A 17615-nucleotide genomic window follows, 5' to 3' on the forward strand; every position below is an offset into this window, starting at 1 on the left:
GCTCAGGAGGTACCAAAGTCAAATATTATCCTTATTGACACCAATTCTGGGGCCAGCCTGGGATACAGAAGACCTTATCTCAGACAGAAAGACAGACAGACAGACAGACAGACAGACAGACAGACAATGTCCAGTGTGATGGCAAAGGCAGGCATCTCTAGGATTCAATGCTAGTCTGGTCTACATAGTGAGCTCCAGGGCCAGCCAGAGTTACATAGTGAGACCTTGTCTCAAAAGAGCAAACAAACAACACCTGAATATTTATACAAGTATTTTGCCCATTCACATATTGAATGAAACGTATGTAAATATCCCAAAACATCTAAAATTATGCCAACTATACAAAAACAAAACAGAAAATAAAAATACTATTAAGGGATTTAATTGCCTGAAAGGACAAAATTAACTCTGGGTATCAGTATTTAAACTTCTTTATTCCCATTCCATCCTTTCAGTCTTATGATATCTATCCTTCTTACAATTTCCTCTCATATGAAATGAATCATGATCCTGTCAGTCAAGGAACGTATCAGTCTTCTTTATCAGCAACCTCTAGACATCTTGCTGAATCTCTTTGGAATTGATCTTTTCTCCATCAGAGTTGCTCTTTAAAATTCCACTTTATAAGTCTGGCATGTGAGGCTTTAACTGCTGTGTCACAGCTTTCTCTTCTTCAGTCAGTAGAGTTAGCTAGAAAACAAATTATAAAATGTTTATTTCAAAACCTTCAAAGGTTGTTAGATGAGTTAAATTTTGCTTTGTTGCAAAAATTTTTTCATAATCATATACTACATATTTAGTCATGAAACTTGAAAGGCAAAGAAAAACAATAGCTATCTGGTTATTTACATACCATGGTTGAGCTTGCAATTAGGCTGTGCAAACAAGATCAAGAAATCAAACAACGGACTATCATTTAACAGAACTAAATGAATGTTTAAATACCAGATTTGGAAAAGAGATTTGGACCAAAACAGTAGAAATTTTCCCCAGAGAAATAAGTGTGTGCTGAATTTTGAAGACCCCATCTCAAAAAAAACATTTTAAAAAATAAATAAGCCAGGCAGTGGTGCTATATACCTTTAATCTCAGTACTTGGAAGGCCTCTGGAGGCCAGCCTGATCTATAGAGTGAGTTCTGGAACAGCCAGGGCTACACAGAGAAACCATGTCTCTGGAAGGGGGAAGAGGAGGTGGGATTATTGATACAGAACACCAACAAGTTAGCTGAGAAAAGGGTTATATGGGAAAATAACACAAGCTACAGCCCAAACTTCTGAAACAGTTACAAACTGGCCTAATTATATAGGTCATCTCTAGAGAGACCAGATCTAGAACATGCCAGAACTACAGAATCAGCATCTCCAGGGTAGCTCTGGCCAATAGCACTTTCCACGAAGCTGGAAGCAATCTGTATCTGCACTGTCTAACCAGTGCAAAAAGAAAACAAACAACAAAAACAAAAAATCAGGAGGTGAAGAACTGCATTCTCAGGTTTATGTAATTATGTTTAAATTTATATAACCATGTGTGGCTACTGGATAGCCCAGTTGTCCAAAACCTCAGAACCCCATGATTCTTCCACGCAGCTGGTTTGACGAATTAACATTGGCCCAACATGTTCATATGTGTAAAAATTTAAGCTCATACTCTGCAACCCAAACAGTTACGGAACTGATATTAATGTGGCAAAACACGGTCTTAAAATCCCTGTTTTTCCTAAGATTGATATAGACAAAGATTCTCAGACCACCAATTTAGTTAAGTCCTCAAAGGCAGCTCACACCTATCTGTCACACCTGTTCTAAGGGGATCTGACACTCTCACAGACACACCTGCAGGCAAAACACTAATGTGCATAAGATATAAAGTTTAAGAAGAAGAGACAGCTAGCCTATCCTTTTTGTTTGTCTCATGAATCCTCCAGGAGGCCTTATAACACCCTTGTAGGATATTCATATTCTCTCTCTCTCTCTCTCTCTCTCTCTCTCTCTCTCTCTCTTATAATAACCTTTTATAACTGAGGATAACACACACACACACTTCCTCTTCTGTTCTTGGCCCCCTATTTATTAAAATTACCAATTTATGTCCTTTTGATTATTGTTAATTCAAAGACACTGTGTTCCCTTTCCTAATGAAAAGTCACAGTCACTGGTAAAGATTTCAGGAGCTTACTTCTGTTGCACATAATAATGCACCATTTCCCTTAAGCACAAAGATGCTCACAAAATAATGGAAAAACCTTTTTAGAGCGTTTCAGTAAATCTTTGGTTAAATGTAGCCTTTGAGTTTATTCTCAAACATTTGTGCCTATTATTGAAAAAAAAAACAACTTTTAAAATTTAAAATCCCTTTACAAATTGAATCCTACATGCACCCCTTCCTCTCCCCACCCCCACCAAAAAAACTCTTTCTGATGATACTGAGGGTCAAATCCAGGGCCATAAGCCATAAGCTGAAAGCTATTTGTGGCCACACAATCCTTTAATAGCTGTCATTTCCATTTCTTTCACATTAGACAACAGACAGGCTTAACTCCACCCATTTATGAAGGTTATTACTAGAGATATTTGTACCAAGAGAGCTGTGTACGGCAACCATGACAATATAAGGGTTTCATTGATCTGCCCCCTTTAAACTTGAACATCTCTAAGTGTGAATGCCACATCTGTAACTTAACTAAACTTTAAAATCTCATTTTTGAAAAACATTAATTTTTGTTATTTTTAATTATATGTATGGTGTGTGCTGGCACATGCTTTTAATCTCAGCATTCCAGAGGCACAGGCTAGCTGATCTGTATGAATTGGGGGTCAATCTAGTTTGTAAGCAAGTCTCAGGGGAGCCAGAGCTACATAGTGAGACCCTGTCTCAAATAAACAGAAAAACATACACAAAGTTGTTAATTATATGTGTGAGGATGTGTACATGTGAGTGCCACGAGAGAAGGACAAAGGACACAGAACCCTTGCAACTGGAGTTAGTGCAGGTTATGGTGAACTGCCCACCATAGGTGCTGGGTCCTTTGGGAGAACAGTATGTGATCTTATTGCTCTTAACTGCTCAACTACCTATCCAGACCCTCTACTTATCCCATTTTTAAAGTGATGGGTACAAGATTCACAATATTCCAACATGGCTGTCATAGATTTTAAAATATAGCTTCCTTTTTCAAGGCTCATAACCTGCCTTCCAATCATTTCTCTTACTTGGCATAATCTGTTCCAAAAATGAACATTCCTATAGCTTTTTTTAATCTGGCATAATCATTTCTCCCTTCAGACATTTCTACTTGTGGCTAATTTTATAGTTTAGAGGATTTAGACATTATCACAAGGAACTGGGGATAGAATATTTGCCTAGTATGCAAAGAACCCCAAGTTTGATCTCCAACAAGGCAGAGAAAAAATGAGAGAAGAAAGAACAAAGAGAGGAGAGACAGTGTGTCAGGAAGGGAGGGGAAGAGAGAACACTACTTTTCTATACCAGTTTATAGTCTCAGTGAGAAATAGTACTATTTATATTTAGTGTATCCAGCAAGTCATACTAGGCATTCAGAATACTATTTTTACTTTGTTCACTCACCCCAATTTTTCTATACTTTAAAACTTTTATGACTTTGTAGATACGTTGTTATAGACATGTGGAGCCACAGTTTCCAAGATTTGTTTCTCAAAATGTACTCCTAGTTTGAATGTACTCCTGGTTTATGATCATACACATAATGAGAAAATGTGACTTGAGTGGTAATAACAAGTTAAACTGTGGGTGTGGCTTCGTTGGTAGATACTTGCTTAGAACACTTCAGCCCTGGATTCAATCCCACTCCAGAGGTAGAGACAGGTCAGGCTACAAAGATGGCTCAGTGACTAAAAGCACCTGTTTCTCTTGCAGATGACCCAAGTTTGGTTCCTAGAACCCACATTATGGCTCACCAAAATCTATTCCAGGGAATCAAATACCCTCTTTTTTTTTTTTTTTTTTTTTTTTTAATTTTTAATTTTTAGTTTTTAGTTTTTCAAGACAGGGTTTCTCTGTGTAGCCCTGGCTGTCCTGGAACTCACTCTGTAGACCAGGCTGACCTCAAACTCAGAAATCCGCCTGCCTCTGCCTCCCAAGTGCTGGGATTAAAGGCATCACTACTGCCCGGCTCAAATGCCCTCTTTTGATCTCTATGAGCACCTGGCACATACTTGATACACATACTTACACACAAGCTACTACACATATAATGTACATATACTTACACGCAAGCTACACCTATACACATAAAAATCGATCTTAATATTTTTTTTCTTGAGAGAAGCCAGTGTAGCAGCTCCTTGCTACCTTTGTGTGTTCTTCTTTTCCTCTACCCCTTACCCACTACCCCATACCACTCCCTGTCATTTCGGCCCCTATCTCTAGGAGAGAAAGGATAGCGGGAAGAAAGATAGAGATCACTGAATCTATTTTCTCCTTGTTTCTTCTTTGAACAAGACTGCTAACAAACCACAACCACCCCCCCGACCCGAACGACCATCAACCCTTCTTCTGGGATGGGGATGGTTAGGGGGCTAGTATTTATATACCCGCTGAAAAGTTCCCAGAATTCCAAATGCCACACAATCACAGAAACTATCTACAGCTGACAAACCCACACCTCAGCTAAAGCAGGAGTCAAATCCTAGTCAGCTGCTGCAGTCAGTACGAAGCAGCCCCATATTCATAACCCCGAAATTAAAACAAAAGCACATTTTTATTATACTTCTGTGTTTTTTAAGAAACCAAAATTCCAGAATTCTCACTTCAGCCAGTAATAATGAACATCATAAATAAAATAGAAGGTCTTTATCCAGACAATCTAGTTTGTTCTTTGATTCGTCTCCCAAGTGCTAGGATTAGACAGTCTCTGCTGTCTAAACTGCCAACTTTTCTTTGACACTACATAAAGAAATCAGTCAGTTCTCAGTTCAAACTCTTAGTGGCTAGCTCATAGCTGATGTTTCTATATAATCTATTTAAGGAGTCTTTATATATCACTGACCTAAGTTCACAAGTATAAGGATTCTTTCTCTTTTTTTTTTTTTTTTTTTTTTTGGTTTGCTTTCTCGAAACAAGATTTCTTTGTGTAGCCCTGGCTGTCCTGGAACTCACAGTGCTGGGATAACACATGAAGCACACCATGCCCAGTTTATGCAGTTTGGAGGGCTGAGCCCAAGGCATCATCCATGTTGGACAAGCACTGTACTGAGCACATCTCCAGTCCTTTTTGTTTAAGGTAGGATCTTACTCTGTAGCCCAAGCTGGTCTTAAGCAGTTTGTTGTTGGGTTTTTCTTTAAGAAAGGGTCCCAGTGTCTAGCCCTGGAACTCACCATATATAGCAGACTAGCCTATAACTTTTTGTGCGGAGGACTTCATTGATGGCTGATACTGCTTGGTTTGGGGATTTGTTTTGTTTTACTCTTGAAATAGTGTCCCCTTGGTCTAGGCTGACCTTACGCTTGAAACATAGTCAAGGCTGGTTTTGAAATCATGACACTCATGCCCCCACTTCCCAAGTGCTAGGATTATTAATATTTACCACTCTGCCTGACTTTGCATCAAACACTTACTAGTTCCTGTATAAACCAGATGAATCCCACTGTGGTGGCACATTACTATAATTCCTGCACCCAGGAGGCTGAGGCAGGAGGACTGCTCTGAGTCCAAGATAGTACAATGATACCCTGTCTGCAAAAACAAAAGAGTGGCTTCATTTTATAAATATTACTAAGTTTGTTTTCTCTTTGGCCACTGTTACAAAACCCAAGACACACAGTACACCTTTCATTAACCATGCTAAATCTACATAATTGTTCTTTTTTCTCATTTTACTGAAAAGAAAAGCAATTAAGTTTTGGGGAATCAAGAAAACTCTATTTCTATCAATAGTTTAAATTGACTACTAAATTTAAATTCCAATATTGTAGGAAGCAGAGTGACGTGAGTGAATAAGATCCAGAGTGAATGCATGGTGTATTGTTGACATGAGCCTGCCAGGTCCAGGACCCAGAGCCTCACCTCCTTGGAGAGAGGACAAAGCCTTCTTCTAGTCCAAGTGTTCCCTGGACATTTATGGCCTAAAAACTGCTCCCCTGTAGAGAAGGCTCCTATCTACAATCGACTCTGCCTCCTGGTTTATCTATGTGTAATAACCTACCTCCCTGTTCAATTCTTTATAATAAATACTCTGCAATTCTGGCGTGCTGAGGCTTCTCTAGAGAGTCCAGAGTACCAAATCCTGTCTTTTCTTCATTCCCTCACCACCCCAGTCAGCTCCAAGAGCCTGGAAGCAGTGCATGGATATGGCACAACATATTGGGGTTTTATTTTTTAAAACAATATTCACAACTAAACCTTCAAAAATCCAACGGGTAGTGGTGGCACACACTTGGGAGGCGGATCTCTATATGTTCGAGGCCAGCCTGTTCTACAGAGTGAGTTCCAGGACATCAGGGCTACACAGAGAATCCTGTCTTAGGGGTGGCATGTGGTGGTGGTGGGGGCGGGGGTAGGGAACAACATCATAATTCCAATCTGTAAACTGAAAACATTACCTCCAGATTTGTTTGCTTTTGTAGTTCTTGTATCATGGTCATTGTCTTGTTCAAAATAGCACAAATGCAGTTCTTGGTCTCTTTTTGCTCAACAGAAACTGCCTTAAAGCGTGTACATAAAGCTTGATATCGAGACTTTATTGCTGATAATTCCTTTAAAATTGCAACAGCATTTTTCTATATTAGAAAAAAAAATAAGGTTAATATATATTAAATGACGCTGTGGAAATACTAAGCTTGTTTCAGCACCTTCTACCACACATTTATTCCATCACTATGCAACTCTAGTTGGCCTAAAACTCACCATAGACCAGTCTGACCTAGAACTTAGAGCTGTCTGCTTCTACTTCCTAGACACTGTGATTAAAGGTGTGCACCACCATGCGCAACTACAAAGGACCTACCCTTGTTTGTATACAAACACAAACACAAAATCATAAATAAATACTTAAACATTTTATATGCAATACTGACAATGATACAATATGGATGTTTCTTGTGTTTGTGAGTGAGTGCACACATGACACACTGGAGAAGTGGAGGTCACAACAGAATGACTTTCAAGGGAAAATTTTCTCCTTCCAGTCTGGGTTCGAGGATTCGGACTGAGGTTGTCAGTTCTGCTTGGAAAGCCATAATCTGAATATGAGGAAATTTATGATGAAATAAGTCAATGAACAACTACAGATTTAAGAGTAGTTGAAGTTGGGTAGGAGTGATGATGGATGGGTGCTCTTTAATGAGTACAGTGTGTTTTAAGTTTGGTAAGATGAAAACTTGCTGAGATAGGCAGGCAGAGAGTGGTGATGTACACCTTTAATCACAGCCCTCGGCCAAGAGAGCCAGAGCTACGCAGAAAAACCTCGTCTTGAGGAGACAAAAACAAACAACAACCAAAAAAAAAAAAAAAAATGGAAAAGAAAAAACAACTCACTAAGATAGAAGGTGGAGATACATGTTTAACTAAGCAGATGTCAATACAACACCTAAATGGTAAACTTCAAAAAGATTTACATGGCCAAGCACAATGGCAGATGTCTAAAATCCCAGTAAATGGGAGGCTTAAAAAGATAAGTTCCAGACTGGATCCTGGATTACATAGCAAGTTTGAGAACAGCCTGGGCTCCATAATTTTAAGGCTAACCTAGACTAGATACTAAGACTCTGTTTCAAAGTTATAAAAAAGAATAATTTTTTTAAAGATTTATTTTATTTATATGAGTGCACTGTAGCTGTCTTCAGACACACCAGAAGAGGGCATCAGATCCCATTACAGATGGTTGTGAGCCACCATGTGGTTGCTGGGAATTGAACTCAGGACCTCTGGAAGAGCAGTCAGTGCTCTTAACCAATGAGCCACCTCTCCAGCCCAAGAATAATTTTTAATGACAATATTTTTGGACATTCTGATGGTTCCCAAAATTATCAAGTATGAGATGCTTTTCTGGCCAGTAATTTCATGCCTAGATATACCCACAGAAATGAAAATATGTGCACACAGAACTTCTACATGAATGTTTACAGAGGCACTATTCATTGTAACCTAAAGGTAGGAACAGCCTGAATATCTCACTGATGAGTGAATAAAAAAAGTATAGTTCTACAGTGGATAGCTTCTAACTATAAAAGAGAGCTGAGGACTGGTCACGGAACAACATGGACTAAGGCTGGAAACATGCTACGTGAGAAGTAAAGCACATCCTTCCACCTCACTGTGAAATGCTTACGGCGACACACCTGTGGGACTAGAAAGTCCATTGATAGATGCCATGAACTGAAGGGGGCAGGACTAGAGGAATGGGGAAAATAATTTCTTCCTCAGGTGATAAAAATGTTCCAAAAGTAGGGTAAATAGTGAAAATTAAGATTTCAAAGCAGGCGCTGGTGCCATAGCTCAGTGAAAGTGCTTCCCCTGCAGGCTTTATGACTTATATTCAATCTACAAAATCCAGTAAGAACTGACTCCTAACCTTAGGAATTGGCCTCTAACCTCCTCATGTGGGCCAGGGAATGCATCTACACGTGCTTACACTGCACACATAGTAGTAATAAATATTTTTTAAAAATCATCGTGGGAACAGCTATCGGACTATGAGTGACTATACTAAAGTCTACTGAATTATAAACCTTACTGGGTTGGTTTGTACAAAGTTCAGGCTGGCTTTAAACCTGCAAAACCAAAGTTTTGTCGGGGATTCTGCTGTTTAGTTTTTGTTTTTTGACAGTCTCACTAATGTAAACCTGACTATCCAGACTCCGGTACACAGGCTAGTTAAGTATTTACAGCAATGCTCCTGCCTCTGGCTCCCAAGTACTGGCATTATGGGTGAGCACTATCATGTCCAGCCTAAAATAATTTTTTTAATGCATGGAATTTTTTAAATTCAAATATGTTGTTTTCTGTCTACTGTCAAGTATACTGTCAACAGACAATGCATGGAGATTTTTCCTTTCCTGTGGACATGTATACTTAAAAGGCATGAATTTATGGTATATAAACAGAACTCTGATGCAGTGGGCATGCACGTGTGATTAGGGGCTGAAGCAGGGGATCTCAGTTAAGCCCAGAAATGGAGACCAGCCTAAGTAACACAGTGAGACTCTTTCTCAAAATTAAAGTTAGTACTTTCTAAATAATGTGGCCTTAACACTGTTCTAGTTAGCTTTCTATTACTATAATAAAAAACTGACCAAAACAATCTCTGGGAGGAAAAGGTTACCCAGCTTACTTGGTGCAATCACAGTCCATCGTAAAAGGAAATCAGAGCAGGAATTCAACCAGGAACCTGGAGGCACGAATAGAAGCAGAGGCTGTGGAGGAGCGCTGTTTACTGGCTTACTTCTCATCACTTGTCCAGCCTGCTTCCTTATACAACCCAGGACCACCTGTCTAAGGACAGCCCTGCCTACAGTGGACTGGGCCACTACCTATCAATCATTTTAAAAAAAAAAAAATGCTCACACAGACTTGCTCACAGGCAGTCTGATAAAGGCAATTTTTCAATTGAAGCTCCCCCTCAGATGACCCTGGACTGTGTCAAGTTGAAAGAAAAAAATTACTATATAACTTTATGCAAAAATTACTGTTCATACCTATAATTAAGCAAACTTAACAGCATATCATCTTTGCCAAAGAATAGCATGACTACTAAGCCCTCTCCCCTCAATCTAAGAACCAGTATTCTAGGCGTAGAAATATTCAGTCTTCTCACTTCAGAGACTTCTTCCTGACTTGGACCTTTTGAGTTCATCATCTGTTTTTTTAAAATTAGCACGTATTTTATTATCGGTATAATTGCTTTAGTATACCATAAGCAATCTTCCATCAAAACAAGATGTCATGACTCTACAAACCTTGTGCTTAAAAGCTTGGTACTTAGTAACTGTTAGAATATATTACAATTAGAAATATTACCAGAAAATATTTGTATAAAGTAGCCAGGCATAATGGTGCACACCTTTAATGCCAGCATTCAGAAGGCAGAGGCAGGCACCTATCTGTGAGGTTGAAGCCAGGCTGATCTATATAGTAAGTTCCAGGACACCTAGGCCTGCAATAGTGAGTGAGACCCTGACTTGAAAACAAAACCAAACAAAACGTTTACTTATTTCCCAATTACCTCTCCTGCTGAATGTGGGTGATTAGTCTTGATTTCATATTCCAGCCTATACTGAAGGTAATCCAAATCAGAATCAGCTTTCTGGAACTAAAAAACCAGTACACATATATTATTTAGTAAACATAATTATTCTTTTCATGTTTGAATATCATACTAATATGTAATAAACACTCATTCTAAACTCACAGATATAAAGAAGGTATATAACAGCACTTGGGAGGCAGAGGCAGAGGATCTCTGTAAGTTCAAGGCCTTCCTGGTCTACAGAGCAAATTCCAGAACAGCCGAAGCTACAAAGAGAAACTGTCTCCAAAAACAAAACAAAAGTATATACAAGCCAGACAGGCAGTGGTGGCTCACCCCTTTGATTCTAGCACTCAGGAGGCAGAGTTCGAGAACTCTCCGAGTTTGAGTCCAAGAGTTCCAGGTCAGCCAGGGCTACAGGGAAAAACCCTGTCTCCTGGGAGAAAAAATATTAGCAAAAACAAACAAAAGTTTATAAAGCAAACAATCTCCATAATACTCTATTAAAAACTTAAAACTAGGGCTGTGCTGGATGGCAACACGAAATCAGCAGGTGAAGATGCCTGCAGTCACACCTGGCGACCCGTGTTCAATCCCAAGATCCGCATGGTCAAAGGAAGGACTTACCCTTTCTTTTGTTGTTCTGCGGCAGGGTTTAATGTAAACCAGGTATACCTAGGCCTGGCTACAGCAGAAAATAAGGTAGAAATCCTAATTCTCCAGTTTACCCCCTCTGAATGGCCTATATACCTCCATTATCAGGCAGTGCTAGGATCTGGTCCCAGTACCTCTTGTATGCCTCCCCAAGCTACATCCATCCAAGAACCTATCTGGTGAACAAAGAAGTCATTCAAGTTGTACTTTAGATCTTAACATGCTACATGTGTGCATTAGCTGTTTTATGTAGGGCTGTGTTAAATCTTAAGTGTTAAGATTCCATTTGGGGGCCGGAGAGAATCAGTAGTTATGAGAGCTTACTATTGCAGAGAACATAGGTTTGTGCCATTCTCAGCACCCACATGACTGCTCAAAAGCAACTGTAACTCAAGTTTCAGAAGATCCAATCCCCTCCTCTGGCTTCTACAAGCTCCTGTACACTTGTGAAGGATATAGACTCAAGCGAGCACACACATACATACACATAAAAATATTAAGTAATTCACCAAAAAATTCTTTTAAATGTATGTTTCTGTGTGTATGTGTCTATGTTTGCCTTGCCACATGTGTAAAGAAACCCACAGAGGCCACGAGAGTGTAGTATCCTCTCAAGTCTCAAGTTGGTATTGCAAACAACTGTAAGCTGCCCAACCTGGGTGCTGAGAAGCAAACTCCAGTCCTCTGAAAGAACTAGAATCACCTTGACCCCAGAGCCATCACTCCAGCCCCCAAACCACAAATCTCCAAGAAAAAAGTTTAATGACCTTGGATTGAGAAAAAAATGTGTGCATGTGCCTATGGTTTATGTGCATGCACATATATACATGTACTGTGCATGGATGCATGTGTCTGTGGTTTATGTGCATGCACATATATACATGTACCATGTATGGATGCATGTGCCTGTGGTTTATGTGGATGCACATACACATATGTACATGTACCATGCATGGACAGGAAGACTTTAAGACATTAAAGAAGATACATCAGTTATAGATAAACACATGAAAAATATTCAATATCATTAAGAGGACTATGGAAAAAATTTTATTAAATTTTTTACCTTTTATGTGTGGGTGTGTTTTTTCAAGGCAAGGTCTCTCTGTGTAGCCCTGGGTTCCTGGAACTCAATCTGCAGACTAGGTCTCAAACTCAGAGATTCACCACCCCTTGCCTCCCAAGTAATGGGATTAAAGGCTCTGCTGCCATGCAGTTGATTTTAGCAACTTCTCCTAATAATCCCATTTCTCAGTATTTACACAAAATAACTAAGAAATTATGTCCACACAAAGACACTCAAAGTTTCCAACAACTTTATTCATAACAGGCAAAGCCTGGAAACAACCCAAGAAACAATTTGTCAGATTTTATACAATGGAATATACTCAGCAATAAAAACGAATCAATTATCACTGCATGGAACGAAGACAAGAGGACAGAAGCAGTTACAGTAAGTACAAGAAGACAAACATAAAAGAACAAATCATGTGTTAGCCCATTCATAAGAAATGTCAGAAAACTACTGTTTGAGAGGAGACTGCAGACAGACACAGAGATACTTTTGAAATGAAATGTAAATGAAAATGTTTTATATCTCAGTAGTGGAGTTAGTTACATTATGTACACATTTGCCAAAACTCATCATAGTGTACACTTAAATTTTTAGTGTACTTTCATAAAATGTACATTGGGCTCATTACCAAAACATGATGATTTTTATATGGACAAAAGAATATACTGTTTTGTTTTTTTAATTCTATCTTTATTTTCTTTTGGGGGGAGTTGAAAGGGCAGAGAGCCGATGCTCAGGGATGGGGGACGAGTGGGTCTGGGGTCCTGGGTGTATAATGGGAAGTTCACAATCAATAAAAGGGTTTTTAGTGATGGTTTATATTTTATAGTTACAATAATCACGCCTTTCTAAGTCTTCAGAATTTTATTATTCTGTGTATGTATCAGTGTGTGTCTTTGTATTTGCGCGCCTGCAGAGACCAAAAGACAGCACTGAACTGCCTAGAGCTAAAAATTACAAGTGGCTGTGAGCTACTAGATGTGGGAAGGGAACTCAGGTCCTCTGTAGTATTCTTATCAGCTGGACCATCTCTCTAGTCCCCTCCCAAAGTGTTAAATTTAAGCATTTCTTATATAATACTAAGATGTCAAGCATTACCACAGTAAATAGACACGAGAGACTATCACCTACCAACTCATACACTATAAGACCTAAGAGCTGCCAGAACATATTCAAGTCTGTTACAAAAAGAAGCAAATTACAAAGTATTAATCAGTTAGACAAGCTATTATTTCACAACGTACAGTAATGAATTTTCAGTGCAATACAGAAATGATTGATGGTAAGATTTTTTTCAAATGATGACTTTTTAAAAAATATACACAGTAACAAAACTATGCAGTTTTCAGCAATTAAAGTTATAGAAAAGTTTTCACAAATACTGAAGATATAAAAGGAACCAAAAAAGGTGTGCAACCTGCTTCCGGATGCTTTGACAATACTATTGCACTGCTAGCTGTAAAGTACAGTAGTGCAATAAAGTCAGAGCAGTCGTTAGCAGTAGTGAGCAGGAAAGGAATGTAAGGTTCAGTGTGCAAAGACCTTAAAGTCGAGTTGCCATTTTGGTCAGAAGACATCCAAAACCTAAAAACATTTATACCACAGTTTTTGAAGGGCAAAGGACCAAAGTGATGACTGGGTTTTGATGACTGACCTGTAAGCAGCAGCATTCAGGCACAAACATGCACAGCTGTAAAGGAAGTTTGTAATATGTCCTGAGCCTTTAGTAACTAACATGAACATCAGTAATACTTTACGACTGATATTAACAAAATCAGCTGTCATTAATACTGAGGCAAATATGTGAAAAACTATGTTCTCTGCTGAAATGTAATGTTGGTTAACTCCTTTCCAAAGCAATGGGTTACCTACCACAGAAAACAACTCCTTTGAATAATTACTTCAAAGAACAAATGAAGAGGATTCAGTGGTTAAGAGCATTTGTCCTTGCAGAGATCCTGGGTTCGATTCCTAGCACCTACTTGGAAGCTCAAAACCATCCTCAAGAGCTCCACAGGGTCCAAGGCCCTCTTCTGGCTTCCTTGGGCACCAGGCACAAATGTGGTGCACAGACAAACATATAGGCAAAACACTCATATTCCTAAAATAAATCTCAAAAGAAAAAAATGAATGTCTCAAACCTATATATTCGATTTATCACTATAGAATCTACTTATATGCACACACATGCCACACACACAGACAAGCACACACAACACTTAAATCTTGTGCTTTCGGGCTAGAAAGATGGCTCAGAGGTTACGAGCTCTGACTGTTCTTCCATAGGTCCCGAGTTCAATTCCCAGCAACCACATGGTGGCTCAAAGTCATCTGTAATGGGATCTGATGCCCTCTTCTGGTCTGTCTGAAGAAAGACAGTAAGTATACTCACATAAAATAAATCTTAAAAAAAAAAAATCTTGTTTGTTTGTTTTTTTTTTTTTTTTTTTTTTTTTTTTTTTTTACCCAAGAGTTTATTGAGGGCTGTTAAAACATGGGAAGAGATTATCAGGAAACCAGTATATTCTAAACAGAATGTTAGCCCAACCTAACCTAATACTAGTAGACAAGAGGATTTTTAATATTTCACTCTTAAAATATCCTACATAGTGAAGAAAGGCATATGCATTCACTTCAACCTTAGAACTATCAAGAAAACAATAAAAGGGATAAAATGTTTATTTAAAAGTCAGAAGTAAACCAAGAAACAGGATCCAAGTACCCTACAACACTGCCTTTGTGAACAGTCCCAAGTGGGATCATAAAAGGAGGGCAGGAGACAAATGCCACTCAATCAGTAAATGAAAGGAAAATGTTACCGAACAAAGGTTACCCTACAATGAGCTTATTCCACCATTAGTAATGCAGACTGATGAAAAAATACATTCCCATTATTTTCATTGACCTTCCTTTAAATGGTCCAGTCCAGCAGCTACTCAGGCAGATCAAACCTACTAAAAAAATTGTACACTTATCCTCAAATCCTGGGCTCCAAAACCCAAATTTGGAAATATTTAATTCTGCTAACCAAACATTGGGTTTTAAAGACAAATGTTTAAAAGACAAATTTAATTTTCTGAATTAGATGTCAACACAGGAAAAATTTATTAAAACTAGACTTTTACAGAGTGAGGATAACTACTGCCTTTACAAGGTTAAACAGTATGCATTCCGATTATATATGCAAGGGCTCCTTGGCAAATCTCTTTTAAGTAAAGACCTAGGAATAAAAGATTGTGCAAGAAATCATTCATCTGGCTCACAAAGTAACTTTTTCGACAGATACTTTTTTTAAAAAAAGGAACAAAGCAAATGTGAAAATAAAATGTTTTTTGTTGTCTAGTCAATAAAACACAGTTAACACTAAAAATCATGATTAAAAATAATTTGTTTTCAAGCCTTTGGTGACGAAAAAAAGTTCAGTAATCTGAAAAATGTAAATGCTACCATGAATGTACTTCAGGAAAGGTCACAATGGGAAAAAGCTGTTTTCCTCTCATCCTCGGCAAAAAGAAAATTTAAAGCTACCCCATAATTTATAAATATCTAAACATGTTAAAGTTCAACAACTTCATAACTTCCTAAAACTTACTTTTTGCAGGATGTTTAACTTGTGTTTTCTTTAAGATAATTTGCTCGATATGTTTTTTTAAAAGTCTGAGTATTGATTGTAGTGGAAGGTCTAGATAAAGCTCAGAAACTGATCAACCAATTACAGAAAACAACCTGTTAAAAAACAGAATTAGCCTCTAACAAGTGAAAACATCTCTACCTATTCCAGTGGAAGGAATTCAGGAATTCATAATTCATTCATAATAGAAGAGGAACAAGGGAATTTACATGCCAGTTGACTGATAAATTGTAACCACAATATTTAACATTTTGTGCGTATTTTTAATATGGTAATAACACACACTAACACACACACACACAAGAAAAGTCCTCAAGTCAAATATTCATTTTTCAAGATTTGGAAAGCTGCAGAAAATTCTTCTCCCTTTCTCCCTCTACCCCCCACCCCATCCCTACACTCCCTCCACAAAGGAAGTTTTGAAATACAATGTTAAACATAACGGGAAATCTAATAAAAAATGTGTTTGAAACACCTGAATTCCTTAATGAAAGAGAAAAGAAACTAAGGCCTCCTACCTTTGGGGTGGGAATGGAAGAGGCGGGGTGGCACTCGCTCTCTTCCAGAATCACCCCAAAGTCTTTCCCAAGGCAGAAGTTACAAACTCAAGATTTTCCCTGGAGAAAGTAGTAGCTCAGACACAACGAATACCTAAGCAGAGGGAAGAAGGACAGGTTACAGATGAAGAAGTGTTTTACTTATTAATATTAATTTTGATATTTTTAAAGGGGTGGGGGGTCCGATGATCAATCTGGAAGAAAAGTGATCTTGCAAAAGAAACCTGATGATAGAACAAGAAAACTAAGAAAAAAGGCGCGGCGATCTAGTGGGCAGTGCAAGGATGGGAGGGCGGGAATAAAGAGACCACTGATGGAGAACGACAAGGCCCCTCGGCTGGGCGCCCAGAGCATGCCAACCTCGCCCGCAGCCGCCGAGGTCCTTCGTCCCGGGCTCTTCTGACATAGAGGAGAAAGGAAGTGGGCATCTGGAAGGCAGGCGGCCAGGCCTGGCGCAACGCCGCTAGCGCTCCTGGAAGGAGCTCCAGGCTCGGTCCCCGCGGCGGCTCCTCTCCCACGCCACCTCCGAGCCCGCGGGGCGCGGCCAAGTTTCTCGTGCAAGTCTAGCGTCCTCTTTCAGACTGTCCCAGCTCGCCTGCGAGTAGGTGCACAGTGGACCTGAATTTCTCCGCGCCCCTAGACTGCTGCCCCACCTCATCCTCCATCCCCCTTTTAGAAGAACAGTAAACGACCTCTCTCCTCCTTGGAGCCTTTAAAGACCGTTCCAGTCTCGCTTGGGGAAAGAAGGTGAAAATACACGAGGCGGTATCTGCTCCGGGCTCGGCTCCTGGAGCCGGTAGAGGTGAAAGACAGGATCAGAGAATTACAAAGGCCCCACACCCTCAACATCTCCCGCCATTTCCCTCGCCAGTTCCCCGGATGTAACCCCTTCCCCCGCGGCGGTTAAGAGACCAAAGCAGCAGCGGCTCCAATCGGTGCAGAAGGAAGGAACTCAATTCGGGTTCCAGCCTCCACAACCCGGTTTCAGGAGACTCCAAATTGCGCCTCACCTTCTAGGCCATCGGTGGAGAACATTAATTACCCAGTAGGTTTCCATCACTCTCCACTCACCATCAGTTCCAGCTTATCGACCTCCGCCTCCATATTGAATAGTTGACATTCCTGAGACCGCGGAGGGGCTTAAGCTGCAAACCCTGCTAGCACTGAGGTCCTCTATTGGACAGCTGTCACTCAACGTCTCGCGCTCATTGGCTCGTCCGTTCCGTTGGCGCCCGCCCATTGGCGCATGGGTAACGCCCCTCCTTATGAAACGCACTTTCCAGTTGGACAAAGACACAAAACGCTGCAGGAGGATTGGCTGCTAAATATGTGACTTTTTTCCCATTGGCTGCCTTATGTTCCCTACTTTCAAGTTCATACTTGGGAAAGAGTTTGCGATTGGTGCACTCGGAAGCAACAGCAGCCAATGACATAAAAGCTCCCACTGCCGCCCTAGGCGACGTGACACACCTC

The 17615-nt window shown here is 39.7% G+C and overlaps 1 protein-coding gene across 2 annotated transcripts; it reads right to left on the reverse strand.

The window, feature by feature from the left end:
• Positions 1–415: 415 nt before the first annotated feature.
• On the reverse strand, positions 416–17353 carry Ska2 (spindle and kinetochore associated complex subunit 2). 2 transcript variants are annotated; one of them, XM_076936086.1, is made up of 5 exons: positions 17214–17272; positions 13609–13644; positions 10202–10288; positions 6582–6758; positions 416–690 (listed from the first exon to the last, which is right to left on the reverse strand). In XM_076936086.1, exons 1-5 carry the CDS (start codon positions 17244–17246, stop codon positions 622–624), a joined length of 402 nt encoding a protein of 133 aa, XP_076792201.1. In that variant the 5' UTR covers positions 17247–17272; the 3' UTR covers positions 416–621. The 2 variants fall into 2 exon arrangements, with proteins under 2 accessions (XP_076792201.1, XP_034363686.1); XM_034507795.2 differs by lacking the exon at positions 13609–13644 and having other exon boundaries at positions 17214–17353.
• Between the last annotated feature and the right edge of the window lie 262 nt (positions 17354–17615).

This window comes from Arvicanthis niloticus, chromosome 6 (genome assembly GCF_011762505.2).
Source record: "Arvicanthis niloticus isolate mArvNil1 chromosome 6, mArvNil1.pat.X, whole genome shotgun sequence".
In the NCBI taxonomy this organism is placed as follows: Eukaryota; Metazoa; Chordata; class Mammalia; order Rodentia; family Muridae; genus Arvicanthis; species Arvicanthis niloticus.

Coding starts and splice junctions, on each gene's coding strand:
- Ska2 (XM_076936086.1), bottom strand. CDS start 17,246: ATGGAGGCGGAGGTCGATAAGCTGGAACTGATG. Junction 10,289..13,608: donor CTGAATGCTGCTGCTTACAG/GTCAGTCATCAA, acceptor CTGGTTTTTTAG/TTCCAGAAAGCTGATTCTGA. Junction 691..6,581: donor AAAAGCAAACAAATCTGGAG/GTAATGTTTTCA, acceptor TTTGTTTTCTAG/CTAACTCTACTGACTGAAGA.